Source organism: Galeopterus variegatus, unplaced genomic scaffold (assembly GCF_000696425.1).
Source record: "Galeopterus variegatus unplaced genomic scaffold, G_variegatus-3.0.2 Scaffold4643, whole genome shotgun sequence".
NCBI lineage: Eukaryota > Metazoa > Chordata > Mammalia > Dermoptera > Cynocephalidae > Galeopterus > Galeopterus variegatus.
Window position 1 is genome coordinate 156325 of NW_007730754.1, and position 19944 is coordinate 176268.

Consider the following 19944-nt stretch of genomic DNA (forward strand, 5'->3'; position numbering starts at 1 on the left):
GTCAGCAGGCTTGGTTTCTTCTGAAGCCTCTCTCCTTGGCTTATAGATGGACATGGTCTTCCTCTGTGTATGTCTGTGTCCTAAATTCCTCTTCTTATAAGGACACCAGTCATATTGGATTAGGACCTATCCTCATAACCTCATTTTTCCTTAATACCTCTTAAAAGACCCTACCTCCAAATACAGTAACATTCCGAGGTACTGGGAGTTAGGGCTTCAACATATTAATTTGGCGGGGGGGGGGACACTATTCAGCCCACGACAATGTAACGTGTACATAAACTGCTTATTAGCACAGAGCCTGGCACAGAAAACACCCATGGGAGTGACCACAACTAGGAGCCCACACTGCTTATGCCTTGGGGCAGCCCAACCACCTGCCCGTTGCCATTTCCTTTAGCCACAGGGGCTGTGATCACTGTGGCTGGGTGTCCTGGGGGCTGGCTTCTTCCCTGTAGATTGGTGTGATGCTCCATCTAGGGTCCGTAGACCAAAGTGCTTCTAGAACAGTAGCCAGCTGCTCTTGAAAGACCGAGTCCTGTGGAACAATTCACTGTCCTAACTGGGTAGCTGCCAAACTCCCTCCAACGCTGAGCAGTGATTTTGATACCATGTGGAGCCATATTTGTCAAGCTGAGGCCTCAGCACTGGTCTAGCACACATGAAACTGTCATGAGGCACCTTCTCTCCAGGAACCCCTTTTCCTTTCCCCTCCCCTCCCCTCCAAGTGTTGTCCTCCCTTTACTGCTCTGTTCTCTGCTTCCGTATGGGCATAGCAGAAGGGTCTGATCCAGGGGAGGAAGGAGCAGGAGTCAGGGCCCAGTGTCTCCACGTGAACTCTCGCTGGCTGCCCCCAGAGAATAAACCCCTTTCCAGCCTGTATGTTCAGTGGTCTGCGTTTAGCACTTGGTGTTCTCTGCTTCCGTATGGGCATAGCAGAAGGGTCTGATCCAGGGGAGGAAGGAGCAGGAGCCAGGGCCCAGTGTCTCCACGTGAACTCTCGCTGGCTGCCCCCAGAGAATAAACCCCTTTCCAGCCTGTATGTTCAGTGGTCTGCGTTTAGCACTTGGAGACTTAGGGAGCCACCGTTACGTGCAGAGGCATAGAGGGGGCTGCATCTAGCATGGGGAGGGGCTGGTAGGCTGCAGTTTCTTTTATTTGGACCGTATTTTATATAAGCTGCTTTTTTAAAAAATTCCTTATTTATTTTCCTTTGTTCCTTTGTTTTCAAAATAATGACTTAATTCCTTAGCATTATCCAAAGGTGACCAATGAGTTTTTCTTTTATCTTTTTCCCAAATATCGTTATAAACTCATGGGTTTGGACACATTTGATGCGTATCAGTCCTCTAAGTTTTATTCTTTTTGATGCCCATCTTTCCAACTGCTGAGAACCCTCTCAGATTATCTACTCTATTCTTCGATCTTTAGTCTTTGAGAGCCTCCTTCCTTTCCAGAATGACCAAATAATCTAGGTTCTTGTTCTTTTCACCTCAGACCTGGAATCAACCAAGTTTCAAAAAAACTCTGGTTCATTTTAGTGGGAAATGGTATTGAGACATCCTAATTGAATGCTAAGAATGTTCATTGCCATTGAGTTGGTCATTGTTTCCAGGCCTTTCAGTAGCAGAGCTTAAAACTTTTTCAAGAAAAAAATACATCATGACATTATACTGATATATACAATTCAAATGTAGGATTCTGAAGTTATTCACTTCATTTTGTTTTGCGTTTGAATATTTTTTTTTTTCGTTTTTGTCTCTTTTTTACTGACTGGCAACAGGATCGCAACCCTTGGTGTTGCGCCCGCACCACGCTCAGCCAGTGAGTGGGAACCGGTCTCCACATGGGATCCGAACCCTCCACGGGAGCGCCACCGCGCTCCCAAGCGGCGCACTCTCCAGTGTGCCACCTGGCCGGCCCTGCGTTTGAATATTTTAACACTAAAAATATTGGTTGCTAACAACATTAACATATTAATTTTTGCCTTATTGTACTATATATTTAATAGTTTCAAAATAACAATACCAATGTTGTTACTAACAATATAATTACTGAAAACTGGCTTAGAATTTTTTTGCTTTTTTGTCATTGGCATATTCTCCATTAAGGACATCAATCAGATCACTCCTTTTCTTTTTCTTTTTTTTTTTTTTTTTTAATTTTAACTTACACATTGTAATTGTGCATACTTACGAGGTACAGTCTGATATTTTGAAACATATATAGATTGTATAATAATCATATCAGGATAATTAATGTATCTATCACCATGCATTTATCATTTCTTAGTGGCAAAAACATTCAAAAGCCTCTCCTGTAGCCATTGTAATATACAAAACTTAATTGTTAACCACAGTCACCCTACTGTGCAATAGAACATCAGAACTTATTCCTCCTGTCTAATTGTAATTTTGTACCTGTTGGCCAGCCCTCCTGTTTTCCCTCCCTCTCCAACCCCCTCCCCAGTGTCTGGTAACCACTGTTCTATTATCTGCCTCTATAATATCAACTTTTTTTCTTAGATTTCACATGTAAGTGAGGTCATGTGGTATTTGTCTCTCTGTGCCTGGCTTACTTCAAACACATTGTCTTCCAAGTCCATCCATGTTGCTGCAAATGACAGGATTTTATTCCTTTTATGGCTGAATAATATTCCACTGTGTATATGTTTTTCTAATCCATTCGTCTGTTGTTGGACAGTTAAGTTGGTTCCATATCTTGGCTATTGCAATTTGTGCTGCAATAAAAATGGGAGTGCAGATATCTCTTTGACATACTGACTTCATTTCCTTTGGGTATATACCCTGTCGTAAGATTGCTGGATCAAATGGTAGTTCTAGTTTTAATTTTTGAGGAACATCCATACTGTTTTCCAATAACGAGTGTACTAGTTTACGCTCCCTCTGACGGTGTGTAGGTTTTCCCTCCTCTCCACATCCTCACCAACACTTCTTTTCTTTTGTCTTTCTGATAATACGTCATTCTAACTGGAGTGAGGTGGTATCCCATTGTTGTTTTGATTTTCATTTCCCTGATGATTAGAGATGTTGAACATTTTTTCTGAGGGTTGCGATCCGTTGCCGGACACAGACAAAAGACAAAAAAAAATAAAAAATAAAAAATAAAATAAAATCCTTTGTCCATTTCTCAAGTGGATTCTATGTTGTTGGCCATTTGTATGTCTTCTTTTGAGAAGTGTCTATTAAAATCCTTTGTCCATTTCTCAAGTGGATTTTTTTTTTTGCTGTTGTTTAAGTTCCTTATATATTCTTGATATTAATCCCTTCTCAGATATAGAGTTTGCAGATATCTTCTCCCATTCTGTAGGTTGTCTCTTCACTCTGTTAACAGTTTCCTTCAAGGTGCGAAAGCTTTTTATTTTGATGTGATCCCACTTGTCTATTTTTGCTTTTATTACTTGTGTATTTGAAGTCTTATTTTAAAAATCCTCACCCAGACCCATGTCATGAATCATTTCCCCATGTTTTCTTCTAGTAGTTTCATAGTTTCAGGTTTTACGTTTATTTATTTATTTATTTGTGTGTTTATTTGTTTGTTTGTTTGTTTACTTATTGATTTATTTATTTAGCTGGCTGGCCAATATGGGGATCTGAACATGGCTTTACATTTAAATCTTTAATCCATTTGGAGTTTATTTTTGTATATGGGTAGAGGTAAGGGACTAGTCTCATTTTTCTCCGTGTGGATACCCAGTTTTCCTAGAACCATTTATTGAAGAGATTGTCTTTTTCCCAATATGTATTCTTGCACCTTTGTCAGAGCAGATCACTCTATCCTAAAGTCACCTGAAATGATTCTTCTCTTTGTGCTTATACCAATTCAGGACTTAGCTAGCTTCACTGGTTTCTTTCTTCCCATTTTTAGGGAAATGTTTTTTAAGTCTAAGCTTGTGGGGATACAAATGTATATGCATATTTGCTTATATGTTTTTAAAAAAGGAAGAATAAGCCAAGAGCTAATAAAAATGTCCAGGGAGGGAGAGAACAAGATGGAAGTGGCAGGTATGTACCATGTTTAGTAGTTTTGACTTTGGAATTCTGTTGATGTTTACAGAATTATAAAGCAAATATATTTAAAAGCACTACAGATTGAGTATTCATAGTTTGTCTTTAGGTTCATTTGCTGAGTTAGAATGGAGAATCCCAACTGAGAACATCTGTCCATGGAATACTTTACCAGATGGGTAGCCACAAACCACTGCAGGGGAGGAGAGACTTCTCCAGGAGTCTTCCCAGAAAGACCAGCCCACCTTTTTTTAACCTAGAACATAGGACATGGTAATCAAAAGTGGAGTTACTCATATGAGTAGTGGAAAATGACCCAGAAGGAAAAGGAAGAGAGGGCCTTAGGATGGTGACCATAGCTGTGTTGACTCATGAAGGCAGTAGCTCTTCATTAAATAGAGTTTTCTGGACCTGTCCACCACTTTGAAACGTTGTTTTAATCAACCAGCTTACAAATGAGTTTTTAGTACACAACCTACTCGTTTCTTGTACTTGACAAGAGTAGAAATTGGTTTGAGAGTCGTGGTTCTTAAATCCAGGGAGAAGAAATAGAGGAGACAAATGCTGACTTAAACTTGTATTGCAGACCACACGCCCAACTGGAACGTGTCCTAGCCCTTGGGCTAGACTTGCCACCGATTAGCTCAGCCACAGGGTTGGAAACCAGTTGGCTTCACTCTTGCTGGGTGTGCCAAGCGTGGGAATTAGCTTCTGCACTGGGTCAGAAAGAATCTTTCTTGGTGGAGAAGGGACTCCAAGCCTGGACTGATTGGGACCTTGCTCTCCTACAGATGGGCTACGTGCGGGAGTATATTCTGTGGGCAGCCTCCAAATCCCAGCTTCTGGCACACCAGTTTATCTGGAACATGAAAACTAACATCTATCTAGATGAAGAGGGACACCAGAAAGACCGTGAGTATTGTGTTATCTTCCCTCTGGCCTCCCTCCCAGTCTTTAACACCTTCAGCAGCTGCCCAGAGGCTTCCGCCACTGCCAGTGCCCTCCATGGTCTGTGCTGCCCCCACCCATAGACCTTTCTCCTTCCCACCCTTTGACAAGGCACTTCTCACCTTTCAACGTAAAGTGGGAGCAGGACCCCTCCTGCATACACCTTTGCTCACCCACCCTCTGGTTGCCACTTGAACGAGAGTGTGTGAGTGCCTCCTGCTGGGGAGCTGCTTCCCTCCTGCTTGACGTGGCCTGGGACGCTGTGAGGACGGGCCAGCCAGCCCAGGGGTTGCCTCAGGGCCCTTCATACTCTTAAAACCTACTGAGGGCTGGCCAGTTAGCTCACTTGGTTAGCGCAAGGTGTTGGTAACATAAAGGTCAAGGGTTTGGATCCCCATGCAAGCCAGCCGTGAAAAACAAAAATACGTATTGAGAACCTCCGAGCTTTGGTTTATGTGGGCATCAGCTATCAATGTTAACCAGGATTAGAAATTAAAATGGAGAAATTTCTGAAAGGTAAGCTCATTTATTACATGTTAACATAAATAACATCATTTTATGAAAAATAACTTTCAAAAAAACTCAAAAATAAGCAAGAAGAGTGGCATTACTTTATATTTTTACAAATCTTTTCTTTGTCTGGCTTAGTAGAAGACAGCTGGATTCTCATTCTCTTTCTGCTTCTGTGTATCTCTTCCAGTATGTTGTTTAGGTTGAAGTAAATGTGAGAAATTCAGCTTTGCACAGACATATAATTGGAAAAGGGGGGTATCTTGGTAGTCTTTTAGGTCATTGAGGATATTCTTCATTGATAGTACACCAAAGTCAATATGAGGTACTTTCTTAAAGGTCAATTGCAATATGGCATCTGAAACAGTGTCAATGAATTTCTTGTGCCCTGTTGCATTCAAGTCTACTGGTCTACCTCACACTTGTACCAATGGAGGCTTTTGTGATAGCAAGCAGGGGTTGTTTACAAAATATAGGTCAGCGAGTTATGCAGATCTTCCACATATTGACACATTTCATTATACAGCATTGAAAAATCACATTTGTTAACACCCCACCAATCTTATTAGAAAGGGTTTTAAGCATCCAGAAGCTATTGAGCTCACAGTAGCAGATGCAAGTTTTCCAAAAAAAAATTTTTAGTTCTCCTTTAAGTGGCAGGTTCATTTTTTTGTTAATTTTTAAGAAAACATCTGTCATATATCAAAGTCTGAATAACTGTATTCGGTCTGTCAGTCATCCTTTCAAGTAAAAAATTCCATGGAAAAAGAGGTTAGTTCAGTTCAAAAGTCAGACAAACACCAGGTGCTTCTCAGGACACCAGGTGCTTCAGATGTGACAGGGATATGTCATGCACATCCATTTCATCACACACAATATTAAGACACATATTCGGGGTAGTGTTTAATAAAATTAATAATTGTTATCGTTTGAGGAGAGACATTCTTAAGTGACACGGGTTTTTTCTCACTGCTAGTGCATAGCAGTGAGGAGTCCATGATGACTGGTGCCCTTGGGCCCCTGCCTTGAGCTCTGGTCAGGCACCGACATGGCCAGCGTCAACACAGTGAAGGGGCAAAGATGACGTGGTGTGATCTCACACTAAGTCTGCAGAGCGCACTCCAAGCACCGCCAGCCTGGGCGCCAGGAAACACCATGGGTTTCTTGAGGGGCCTTTGCAGCAGCCGCAGGGACTCAGCTGCTTTGTTTCCTCATCAGCTGACATCGGTGACCTCCTGGAGCAGTTAGTAGAGGAGATCACAGGCTCCTTGTCGGGCCCAGCCAAGGATTTCTACCAGCGGGAATTTGATTTCTTTAACAAGATCACCAATGTGTCAGCCATCATCAAGTAAGTGGCAACACTTTGAAACCATCTCTGGGATATCACCTTCCAGTCCCTGCAGCTCGTCAGAATAGCCTGGGGAGGGCCGGCCCGGTGGCGCGCTGGAGAGTGCGCCGCTTGGGAGCGCAGCGGCGCTCCCTCTGAGGGTTCGGATCCCATGTGGAGACCGGTTCCCGCTCACTGGCTGAGCACAGTGCGAGCGCAACACCGAGGGTTGTGATCCCGTTGCCAGTCCCCGGTACGGGCGCGACACCGAGGGTTGCGATCCCGTTACCGGTCAGTAAAAAAAGACAAAAAGGAAAAAAAAAAAAAGAATAGCCTGGGGAGATTAAAAATATCTGCACTTCAGACCCACCCCAAGTGAATGAGAGGCTCCAGCTCTAGTGCTGGGCCTGCTGCTAGTTCTGATGAACAGCTGGGTGGGGGGAAGTACTGCTCGGGGGATTCAAGGCTCTTGAAAATATGGCAAAATGCACAGCCACTGCAGTTTCAGAGAACACATCTTAGTTTCATTCCATACACTGTCCCACAGTTTGAGGCCACTCTGCTCCCCCCAAGCTCTGAAAAATCCTAATGGTGTTGGAAAAACCAGACTTCCTTTGCAGCCACCATCATTGTTTTCCTGGGCCCTCCATTCAGGCGGGTCTGATGCCATCCTTGGACATTGGTAGCATTGCCCATTTGTATGGGACAGGATCATGGAGTTGTAGATGCCCTCATGCCCGGGGGCGAGCCCAGGCAGGACAGCATTGGGTGCCTCACTCCCTGGGCTGACTCCAGTGCTCAGGCTACTCTGACCTTGGTCACTGTGTAGCCTGTACCATGTCTCTTGAGGCCCTTTCCTGGGCCAGGCACTGAGTAAAGCAGTGATACTGGCAGCTTCTAGCCCACAAAAATAAAGGGGTGGGGGAGGTGGCATTTCCTTACATGATAGTCACATGTCTCAGTTTACCCCCTCTTGTCCTCATCCTAAGGCAGGAAGTCTAAGGGTCCTGCCCAAAGTCATGCAGCAAGTAAATAACAAAGCCAGCATTTGAGCCCAGAACTATCTGAGCCCATAGCCAGCTGTGCCTCCAAATGCCTCTGACAGCAAACAGCCACAGCCCACATGGGTGAGGGGCAGAGACAGCCAGAAAACAGTTTCACCTTGTTCCCCAAGGGTTGTCCAGGCTTCTTGATGAGGAATATAAGGCAGGGATCCCAGCAAGTAGTCTCCTGGAGGAACTAGGCGTGGCAGGCCCTGCAGGAATAGCTAGAACTGAGAAGAGAGGGTAGCCCAGACAGGAGGGGGCCCTGGACTGTCCCCCCCAGGGCCAGTTACTACAAGAGACAAAGCAAAGCATTTCTGTCTTATTTCTCAGGCCCTACCCTAAAGGTGATGAGAGGAAGAAGGCTTGCCTGTCGGCTCTGTCTGAAGTGAAGGTGCAGCCCGGTAAGCAGGCAGCCTCACGAGGCCGACAGGACAGCCTCTTCCTACGGGCAGGCAGGGTGGGTGTGGAGACAGTGGCTGGCCAGCCCGCTCAGGCATCCAACACCCCAGGACCCCAGTCCCTCTCCAGAATCTGCCCCTAGTGAGTTGGAGCTGCTCAGCAGTGGATACTTGTGGTCTTTCTTGCTGCCCACTGTTTTTCTGAAAGTCAAGACACTGTCTTCCACAGCTATTATCCTAGAAGAGGGTTCCTCAACCCCAGGGTAACAGGAGCAGCACAGATCACACAGACAAGGCAGTGGGGGTGGGCAGGATGGCCCAGGTGTCCTGGGACCATCAGATCAGGGCACCTGTGCCCCCTGAACAAGAAGCTGCTCCTTGGCGCCTATTGGTTGTTGCTATTCAAGAAGTCCAGCCCAGTGTGCTTAGATCTGCGCTTTTTCAAGAAAAGATGCAAATCCAGATTTTACTGTGCAGCAATCCATTTTTAACTGTTGGTGCAAACTTGTTTTTCAAAACCCTGGCCGGCCTGTGCAGACGTTCACACTGGCTGGTCTTGGCCATGGATTCCTGGCGTGGGGCCTCAGTTTTTGTTCTTAAGGCCCAAAGCACCCAGTAGTAACAGGTGGTCTCCCATCCTCGTGCTAACTAGGTCCAACCCTGCTTAGCTTCCAAGATTAGATGAGATCAAGAGCATTCTGGGTGATATGGCGTAGATGGGGCCTCGGTTTTAAACACTTCTTCCTACTTGTGTTGAGCTCAGACGACAGCTTAGCTTCTCAGGGAAGGCCTGACATCCACACAGGGCCTCTGTTTCCCCTCATGGGGAATGCCACAGCTGCCAGGGAGGTGGGGGGAAGAGTTGGAAATCATTGTACTACACAGCAATGCACATGAGCCCCCGGCCCCTGGCTCCAGACCATGTGGCGAGTCTTACCCCAGAGGCCCTGAGAAGCCAGCCAGGGCACTAAAGCAGAAGAGAACAGAGGTGGTATCTGTGTGAGACAGCCTTGGAGCTGGTGACGTAAGAACAGGTGAGAGGGAGGAAGAGATGGTGCGCCCCTTCCCTCCCCTGCTGGAGCACCCATTTGGCACCACAGCCAGGCCAATCTTTGTTCCCCAGGAGACCAGGTCCCCTGGTCAGGAGGTTCTCCCTCTCCCACCTTGCTGGGGCTCAGGGAGTATAATAGTCCATTTCTGTTGCTTATAACAGAATACCTTAAACTGGGTAATGTATAAAAAGATGAAATTTATTTCTTACATTTTTGGGGGCTGGGATGTCCAAAGTCCAGGGAGCACATCTGGTGAGGGCCTTCTTAGTGAGAAATCTACAGAGCCCCAGGGCGGCCAGGGTATCACATGACGAGAATGGTCTGAGCAAGAGAAAGCTAATCTACACATAGAATCTGTATGGAAACTGGTGTGGTCTTCCTGCTGGTCACACACCCCCTGACACTCACTCACCTCTGTCCCTGTGCAGGTTGCTACCTGCCCAGCAACCCTGAGGCCATCGTGCTGGACATTGACTACAAGTCCGGGACGCCAATGCAGAGGTGAGAGCAGCCCACTGTCTCTTGCAGCTTCCTCATACAGGAGCTTTATTTGCTGTGTCACATGTGCCACTTTCTGTTGTTTTTCAGTGCTGCAAAAGCCCCATATCTGGCCAAATTTAAGGTGAAACGATGTGGAGTTAGTGAACTTGAAAAAGAAGGTCAGTGAAGAATTCTGATTTAGTTTGGGATCTAAATGGCTCTTCCTGCTAATACCAGTTTCTTTGGTAATTTAGCTAATTACGAGCTCACCATAAAAAGATGATGTATATCCATCCATCTGCTCTCTCTCAGTCTGAACCCTCATTTGGCTATGGCATGGAGCTTGCGTGCAGTGACAGATGTGCCTACCCCGGACATCTGTCTAGGAGGCCCCTTCTTGAAGCTGAGTGGCCTCGTGCTGCTGTACAAATAACCATAGACTGGGTGGCTTAAACAACAGAAGTGCATTCTCTAACAGTCCTGGAGGCCAAAAGATGTCGGCAGGGTCATGCTTCCTCTGAAGGCACTGGGGCAGAATCCTTCCTTGCCTCTGCCTAACTTCTGGTGTTGGCAGCAATCCAGGGTGCTTATTGGCTTGCAGCTGCATTGCTCCAGTCTCTGGCTCCATCTTCACATGGTCTTCTATCACCTGTGTCTGTGTTTAAATTTCTCTCTTCTTATAAGGACTAGTCATTGGATTAGGGCCCATGCTAACCCAGTATGACTTCATCTTACCTTGATTACATCTTCAAAGACCCTATTTCCAAATAAGGTTACATTCTGAGGTTTCGGGGGGACATTCAATCTAATACAGGGGGTGTGGCCAGCTCTGCAGAGGGGCTGTTGGCCAGTGCAGGGACATACGTTCCATGGCCTTGCCTACACTGTGGCCCCCAAGCCCACCCAGGCACCCCAGTGTGCAGACACATTCCACCATCCCCCAGCTCACGGTGTCCAACATGACCCTGGGCACACCTGGGTCCTCACTTCACATGAAAATGGGGCTCTGTTTTTAGTTCCATATAAGCTTAAATGTTCTTAGGAAAAGACCCTGGCCAGTGATTTTCACCTGCTGACCCATGTTTCTTGGGCCCTGCTGGGCTGCTTGTTCACCTCCATGGGGCTTTGCAGAGATGATCCCTGGGGTTCCTTCCAGGCATGTGAGTGGGGCTCGCCCCTGGCACTCTCAGAGGGCTTGTCACTGCCCTCGGGCTAACAGGTGGCCCCTTCACCTGCACACAGGTCTGCGGTGCCGCTCAGATTCTGAGGACGAGTGCGGCGCACAGGAAGTGGAAGGCCAGAAGGTCTCGTGGCAGGCGGCCATCTTCAAAGTGGGAGACGACTGCCGGCAGGTAATGGGGTCAGGCCCGCCTCACTCCAAGGCTCCAGCCACACCAAACAGTGGAACCTCCCGTGCACAGACACGAATCTTTGCTTCTACCCATTTGGCTCAGGTGCCATGGAGTAAATTCATGCTTCTGCAAAACCCAGTGGTCTTTCTATCCAGCCTCCTCCCACTATACTTCCAGGTCCCGGCCAGAGGGAACTTCCCTGAGGGGGCAGGCGTCACCTACACCCTGCCAGGCAGTGTGGCCCCAGGAGGACACTGAGGCCATGGTCTCTCACCCTCACTCCTCGCTGGCCACTGGGCTTCTGCCCTGCATGAGGCGGGAGGGCCACGGGGGCTGCATGGGCGGGGGGAGCAAGAAGGCCGGGCCACCTGCATCCTGTGCCTCCTCGGTCTTAGGACATGCTGGCGCTGGGCTTCTGCCCTGCATGAGGCGGGAGGGCCACGGGGGCTGCATGGGCGGGGGGAGCAAGGAGGCCGGGCCACCTGCATCCTGTGCCTCCTCGGTCTTAGGACATGCTGGCACTGCAGATTATCGACCTCTTCAAGAACATCTTCCAGCTGGTTGGCCTGGACCTCTTTGTTTTTCCCTACCGCGTGGTGGCCACCGCTCCTGGGGTAAGTTCCCCGCGCAGGAGCCTGGCAAGGTACCTGCAGCGCCTACTGCAGGCCGCCTCAGAACTCACTCTTCCTCCCCAGTGCGGGGTGATCGAGTGCATCCCTGACTGCACCTCTCGAGACCAGCTGGGCCGCCAGACAGACTTTGGCATGTATGACTACTTCACACGCCAGTATGGGGACGAGTCGACCCTGGCCTTCCAGCAGGTAGCCCAGGGTGGCCCCTGCCTGGTTGTTAGCCTCTCCTTCCCACCCTGCCGCCCCGTTGGTCAGCTGCTGCCTCCTCTCTTTCCTGCTCCTCAGAGTCTGCCTTCACTTGGGGATAAAATCAGGTCACCTGTAACCTTCCTTAAAAGTCAAAGGAACCTAGAGCTGGACTCCCCAAAAGAAAGCCAATCCTGGGTTGGGAGGAAGGGCCTACTGTCCCTGCGCCCCCAGATGCAGCCCCTTTCACTCCTGTGGGGCTGCCCAGGTCTGGCTGGCTGCCTCCAAGGTGGGGCACAGAGCTGGGGGAGCACCGCATTATGAGCTACACTGTCCACACAGGCACGCTACAACTTCATCCGAAGCATGGCCGCCTACAGCCTCCTGCTCTTCCTGCTGCAGATTAAGGACAGGCACAACGGCAACATCATGCTAGACAAGAAGGGCCACATCATCCACATCGGTCAGCTGGGCCACAGTGCCACCCTTTTCCTCTCCTTTCACCCCTCAGAGCCCAGGGGAGCATAAGAGTTCCCACCCCACAGAGGGCAGGAAGCATGCCCAGGGGCCACCCAGCCAGGAGGTCAGGGTGGGTGTTTGTGTCCATCTCTGAGTCTGAGCTGTTGGCTACCAGGCTGTCCTGCTGCAGAGGACACCTGGGCCCCAGAAGCTGGGGTGGGAGCGAGAGCCAGTGCTCTGGATCAGAAGCTGAAGCCAGGCAGAACTGGTCTCATCCATGCTCAGTCTCAGCCTCGCTCTGCTCTAGCTGACTCCACCTCTCCTGTTTTCTTCCTCTGCCTGCAGCTTGCCTACTGTCCCCAAGAAAACATGGCCTATAGCTGCCCGTGGGGTGTGGTGGATGCTGGTGTCTCCAAGTCCTTTTTTTAACTCCTTGAAACAGGCCACCTATCCCCACCCACCCTAAAACCTGACCCAGTCATAGATGGCTTTTGGGGATTTTGCAGACTTTGGCTTCATGTTTGAAAGCTCGCCGGGTGGCAACCTTGGCTGGGAACCAGATATCAAGCTGACTGATGAGATGGTGATGATCATGGGGGGCAAGATGGAGGCCACACCCTTCAAGTGGTTTATGGAGATGTGCGTCCGTGGCTACCTGGCCGTGCGGTGAGCCGTGTGAGAAGGGATGGCAGCACGGGGGGAGGCCCACATCCAGTCCTGGGGCCACTCAGCCAGCAAGGCCAGGCCCGAAGGGCCCATGGGAGCATTCTTAGGCTCCCTTTAGGATGAAGGGAATGAGGGTCAGAGAGAGAGAGGAAGGTGCGGGCAGCCACCTTCTGGTCGTTTCTCTCTGCCCACCTGTGCCAGCAACTTCCTCTCACTCTGGGCAGCCAAGTCCCGTCATGTTCTACAGTCTCCCTGGTTTGACCTCATCCTGCCAACACCCCTCAGCCTTGAGCTCCCCCTTCTGGGCATCCTCTCCACCCTTTCACTAAAGCTGCCACCTGCCACCCCCAGACTGCACGCTGGAGATTGGCATTGTCCTGGTTTCACATAGAGTGTCACTTGGCCAAGGCCATACAGCAGGATGGGGTGATCTCTAGACTCCAACACAGGTTGGTACCGACTTCCCTGCAGGAAAAGGAGGGTCAGGGTGTCTTTTTACTTCCCCAGCTGAGTGCAGAAACCACAGCTGGAGGCCTCATGTGGGAGGGACCAGGGTAGGACAGCTCAGGAAGGGACTGCTCAGCCCATCCAGGGTTGTGTGTGAGCAGCCCAGCCTGGGCCGTGCAGGGGCTACACACAGAAGGTGCGCCAGGGAGGTGGGAGCCTGAGCCTCAGGCTGGCCTCTGTCTACCTCCCTGCATCTCTCCCCAGGCCCTACATGGATGCAGTTGTCTCTCTGGTCACTCTCATGTTGGACACGGGCCTGCCCTGTTTCCGCGGCCAGACAATCAAGCTCTTGAAGTAGGTTTCTTGGCAGACATGCAGGCCATTTGGGGGACAGTCACCCATTAGCTGAGGCTGTAGTCAAGATTAGGAACCTTTTGTGTAATTGTTACTGTCATTATCATTTCCTTGGAACCCCAGAGCAGAGTCCCTGAGTGAGATACTGTCACCAGATCACGTTTGTAAGATGCCCCAGCTTCTGCCAGACACAGCAAGGACATACCAGGGGCCCTTTAGTTCCTCAAGGAAGCTGCACCAGTCCCTGCCTCTGGGCCCTGAGCCCCCAGGCTGCAGCAATTATCTCCCTAATGTGTAGTTCTCCCTTAGCCATGGGGCCACTTGGGCTGGGGAGATACTGGGAAGGGGACAGGGTCCACAGTAGGCCAGGCTTGGCCCTAACAGCTCTGACCCTATCTCCTGACACATGGACACCAGAGGGTACATTTCCAGGGTGTGGCCCTCAGCTGAGCAGATTCTTACAACTGCTTAAGTCCAGTCCACAGTCAAGACCACTAGCCCACCAGGGAGGGGCAGCCTCGCACACATCCATGGGCTAGGAGGGGCGACGCTCAGCCACCAGCAGCCCTGCCTCGGTCTTTCCCCAGGCACAGGTTTAGTCCCAACATGACAGAGCGAGAGGCCGCGAATTTCATCATGAAGGTCATCCAGAGCTGCTTCCTCAGCAACAGGCGAGTCACCCCACCGGCCCTCCTCTTTTGGATCCACCCGTCCTGCCCCGGTATTCACTGGGCACATGGCTGGACCAGGCAATGAGGATGTTGTTGTTCCCGAGCCACTCCTCACATGGAGACCCCTGGTCACTCTCAGCCATTTGAGCTGTGACAGGAGCTCTGGAGGAGCAATGGGGTACTGGTTTAGAGGGGCCAGTGCATGCTGAGGGGAACGCCTGGCAGAGACCTGAACACTGGAAACTGTGCTGTCCAGGGGTAGGGCTCGGGAGGCCAAGGGAGGCAGGTGGACAGGGCCCCGAGGGGCAGGAAGTGAGGCGGGAACGGCCTTGGGTTCATTCCAGTCAGACCCGCCATTCCTTCCCTGCACCCTCCTCAGGTTGCTGTGTGGGCAGTCACTGAAGGGGCAGGTAGGGGGCAGCTGTGATAGGTTAGGGGATGGCTGGAGGGGCATGAGAAGGCTGAGTTCAGGTTCTGAAAGCAAAATCCCAGCTGTGGGGCTCGCCTGCGGTGAGTCAGGTGGCTCTGAGGTGTTGGCAATGCCAGCAGGTGGAGGAGAGGAGGGAACCTGTAGACATGGGGCTGGGTCAGGCCTCAGGGGGACACTCCACACCCAGACCAGGAGGAGGAGGCCAGTGATGGGGGCACCTGCATGGGAAACTCCTGGATGAGCCTGAGAGGAAGACAGAACAACCCCAAGAGGTTTGGTGACCTAACAAGTGCAGTGCAGGAAAGAAAGGGCTGAGTGGGCACTGGCTGGCTGTGTGGCCTGGAGGACAGGCCAAAGGAGTGCCATGTGCTTTTGCTGATGAGGGAGCAGAGAAATGGCAGGTAGCTCAGGGCAGATGTGGTAACACTTAGGTGGAGAACTGCCCCCAAACATCTCTGAGTCAGTCGCAGGGAGAAGTTTGGGGGCAGGATGAGGAGGGTCTCTCCTGAGGTGCTGAGAACAAGGAGGGAGTGGGGATAGGGAGGAGTGTACAGACCCCTTCCAAGTGTCTGGGTATGACAAGGCCAAGGGGCAACAGGGGCATCTGGCAGAGTGGTGACTCCTACAGATGTAAGGCATTTGGCTGAGGAGGGTCTATCCCCCTGGGCCCATTTTGGGGGTCCATTGAGGATGCAGAAAGGCGCATCCCAGGACACTGGCACCTTCAGGGAACTGGGCAGGACTCCACAGTGCACCTCTCTGGACAGGGTGAGGCCCCAGGGGTGAGGGACTCAGACTGGGGATCTCTTCGCAGGCGCCCTTCAATCTCTTCCCTCTATCTTCCAGGAGCCGGACCTACGATATGATCCAGTACTATCAGAACGACATCCCCTACTGAAGAGGGGCCTCCAAGGCCCCACACCTTCTGCCATGTGTGAGGACCCCCACAATCATGGAGCTGCATGACCACCTCCGCCCACCCCCTCGCCCCACAAGAAGTTCCCACCCTGCGGTCAAAGCAGGTGAACTGCTGGCAGCCGCCATTTCATCCAGTGGAGTTGTTCTTACAGGAAGAACAGCAGCCCTCAGAGCCCAGCAGCCGATTCCTCCTTAGCTGGGGCACATGTTGGCATCTTGGTGATGCCACAGAGACTGAGATGACAATCGTCTGGTGGTGCTGTCTCTGCACCACCAAAGGTGTGAATCCTTTGTTTGCACTGGACACATTCCCTGTCTTATTTCATAGGTACATGACGTATTTTCTTGTGTATTAAAAAAAAAAGAGAAAACCTATTCTACCTAAGATTCAACCAACGTGGACAAAATAAAAACCCAAAAAAGTGCTGTGTTGTAACTTGACTGTCAGATTTAGTGTCAGGTCCTAAGTGCAGACATAGCCCAGGGGCTGCTGCAGGAGTGTTGCCTGGGCTCCCCCCATGGCCTCACAAGACCCTCTCAGGGCCAGGGCCCAGGTGGTGGCTTAACAGACTTGAGCTTCACACACACAAACTCGCCACAGCACAGATATACCAAAAATAACACTATTTTTCCTAACTGCCTGCTCCAAAGTCATCTCCCCGAGGGCTGCCATGGAGACCACCTGGCCTGTTCCGCCCATGTCTGTCTTCAGTGTCCTTCCTCTGCCCTGCCCTGGTCTTTTCTGTGCTGGACAATTATTTCTATTCTGTCATCTTCCTCTTGTTTATTTTCACGTGCTGTGCTCTGGGACCTCAACGTCTTTGAGTGACCAGCCCCTCAGAACCACCCTCTCCCACCCACTGTGGCCTGCTAGCTTAAGCACTTAGGAAGTGAAGACCTGAAAATGGAGGGGAAAAACCTTCAAGTTAAATAGCAGGTAAGGTACAGCGGAAGAGAAAACAATCACTTGAAAGCCAGAAACAATGAAATTACCAAAAATGGAGCATAAAGAAAAGGAAAGTTTCAAGGGTTCAGATCCTCATATCGGTCAGCCACCAAAAAAAAAAAAAAAAAAAAAAAAAAAAACAGAAAAGGCAGGTTGAATGAGAAGCTCCATGGACTTCTAATGAGATTTCCCGAGTTGGTGTAAATCACAAATACTCAGCTTCAGGGAGCACAGTTGAGTCCGGAGCAGTATAAATAAAAATATAAATAAGACATCAACATGTAAGTTAACGTGAGCTTTTTAAAATATTAGGTGGGTCCAAGTGCTGTGGTATTTACAACTAATTGATCACAGATCAATTACAGATTTCTTTGTTCCTTCTCCCCTACTGTTTCATTTGACTCGCCTTAAAAAATAAAATATATGGTTACCTGTACCAGCCAACGCAAAATAAATAAAATATTGCAGTAATCCAAAAGAAGGGCAGGAAGGGAGAAGCAGAAGAAGAAATAACAGATGGGACAAAGAGAAACCATACAATTATAGACTTTGATCCACCTATATCAATAATCACATTAAATAATGAATTAACCACTCTAATTAAGAGGCAAGGATTATAAACATAGATTAAAAATATATATTTGCCAATTAATATGCTGACTATAAGAGATGCACTTTGGGCCGAGCCCGTGGCGCACTCAGGAAAGTGCGGCGCTGAGAGCACAGTGGCGCTCCTGCCGCGGGTTTGGATCCTATATGGGGATGGCCGGTGCACTCACTGGCTGAGCGCAGGGCGGCCGGTCTCAAAAAAGGACAAAAAAAAGAGAGATGCACTTTAAATATAACAATATAGACCTAAATAAATAAATGGAAAAAGATCCACCATCCATCATCAATGTGTATGAATGCTTACAAAGCAAAATTCTAGTCATAGCTAGAGATTTTAATACTCCTCTCAGTAATTGATAGAACCGTCTACAAAGTCACTAAACACAGGACGCCTGAACAACCCTGTCACCTGCACCTGCTGGGCATTTATAAAACTCCCCATCAACAGCAACAATACACTTTCTTCTCCACGTTCACCATTATAGGCTATATGCTAGGCCACAAAACAAGCCTCAATAAATTTAATAGGATTAAAAGCATGCAGAATATGTTCATTTGCCACAATGGAATTAAGTTAGGAATCAATAACAGTAAGATATCTGGAAAAGTTTACAACAGTGGAACTAAAATACAAGACAAAAATAGCACATATGATCAGAGAAAACGGTCTTAAAATGCTTTACGGTAGTATTGGAGAGGCTGATAAACATGATCCAAGTTCAAGTAGTTAAGGATACTGGAATATAGGGTATAACTCCAGAATGATCACACACAGGATTGTGAAGGAGCATAGTAAAATCAGGATAAACACATATAAAATGGTAGAAATAAGTTTAAATTTAGCAGCAATAATTTCAAATCACAATACTTGAAAAGGCAGCTTGTGTAATTGACAAAAAAGTCAATCACATGATATGTAAATTATACATCTCAAAATACTAAAAATGCTTTTTACAATACTGGGGAGTGGGGATCTAAATCAATGAGCTGATAAGAAAATAAGGAATCTTCAGAGACTAAAAACCAAATGAAATTTTAAAATCTTGAGAACAATCAATTTTCTTTTTTTTTTTTTCTTTTTAAATAAGAAAATGAAATTTATTGCTTATGGTTTCTGAGGCTGGGAAGTCCAAGGAACACATCTGGTGGTGGCAACAGTGACCCCTCACATTGCAAGATGGTGGAAGCAGAAAGAGCAGAGAGACTCAAGCTTCTATTGATGACATGGGAGACAGAACACAAACTCAAGAACCTAATCCCTTTGAAGAGTCTATTAGGAGACCTTAGACCACACTGTCAGGAGAGGGGTGTACTAAAGGTAAAGCCAGGCATTAAAAAAAACAGGAATCTCTTCAATGTGAGTATCTACCACAAAACCTACAATGACCATTAAGGTTTAAAAGGTGAAATATTGAAATCTGCCTCCAAGATGAAGAGTGAGGTATAGATGTACCTGTTGTCACCACTTTTATTTCACCATTGTACTGTAGACTGTAGTAAGACAATAAAAAGGAACAGTTTAAGAATTTGGAAAGGGAAAATAAAATTAATTCAAAAATGGCATTTATGTATACAGAAATTCAAATTTATAATCCATAGTCAGGGTTTTAGGATACAGGTCAATACACAAAAATCAATTGTGCGTGTATGTCTGTGTGACTGTGTGCAAAAACATCAAGTACCAGGACTGGCCCGTGGCTCACTTGGGAGAGTGTGGTGCTGATAACACCAAGGCCACGGGTTCGGATCCCCTTACCAGTCATCTTTTAAAAATAAATAAATAAAAACTTGTTTTTCTTATTAGTTGACCTAAAACAGTTTGGTTAAAATAGTAATAGCAACAATGTAGTCAATTATAGTTTATGTGTAAGTGAAATGAATCATAGCAATGATACAAGGGCAGGAGGGAGGGATTAGGATTATTTTGTTATGAAAAGGAACCTGCACTACCTGTGAAATGGTATAGTCTTGTCTGAAAATGGACTTAGATTAGCTGTAAATGTACATTGCAAACTGTAGGGCAACCACTAAAAAAAGTTTTAAAAAATACAACTAGTATGCTAAGTAAGGAGAGAACATGGAATCATAAAATGCTCAATTAAAAGCACCAAAGGTGGAAAAAGAGTGGAAGACAAAAATAGAAATAAAGCAACAAATAAAAAAAGTAACAAATATGATAAATATAAATCCAATTATATCAATAATCACTTCAAACGTCAATGATATAAATACATCAACTAAAAGTATTTAGAAGAAAGTATGATGGGCTGGCAGGTTAGCTCCGTTGGTTAGAGCGTGGTGTCATAACACCAAGGTCCAGGGTTCGGATCCACTGCCTGCCAGCCGCCCGAATAAATATTTTTTAAAAAGAAAATATGAGAATATTTTTATGACTTCCAGGCACAACTGGATTCTTTAGGACAAAAAGCATAATTTTAAAATTTTATAAAATTTGATACACAGGATTCCAGAAAAAAATTTCAAT

General features: G+C 47.7%; 1 protein-coding gene across 2 annotated transcripts in view; it reads left to right on the plus strand.

Annotated features, from left to right (window-relative positions):
* Window positions 1–16330, plus strand: part of PI4KA (phosphatidylinositol 4-kinase, catalytic, alpha) — a 131235-nt gene extending 114905 nt beyond the window's left edge. For both annotated transcript variants that reach the window (XM_008588039.1, XM_008588038.1), the window contains 13 exons: window positions 4820–4940; window positions 6705–6834; window positions 8190–8260; window positions 9738–9810; window positions 9898–9968; window positions 11032–11141; window positions 11651–11755; window positions 11837–11962; window positions 12302–12422; window positions 12925–13084; window positions 13796–13885; window positions 14473–14556; window positions 15833–16330. In XM_008588039.1, coding sequence (XP_008586261.1) covers window positions 4820–4940; window positions 6705–6834; window positions 8190–8260; window positions 9738–9810; window positions 9898–9968; window positions 11032–11141; window positions 11651–11755; window positions 11837–11962; window positions 12302–12422; window positions 12925–13084; window positions 13796–13885; window positions 14473–14556; window positions 15833–15884 — 1314 coding nt within the window. In that variant the 3' untranslated portion in view covers window positions 15885–16330. The remainder of the gene's footprint in view (window positions 1–4819; window positions 4941–6704; window positions 6835–8189; window positions 8261–9737; window positions 9811–9897; window positions 9969–11031; window positions 11142–11650; window positions 11756–11836; window positions 11963–12301; window positions 12423–12924; window positions 13085–13795; window positions 13886–14472; window positions 14557–15832) is intronic.
* Window positions 16331–19944: the final 3614 nt, after the last annotated feature.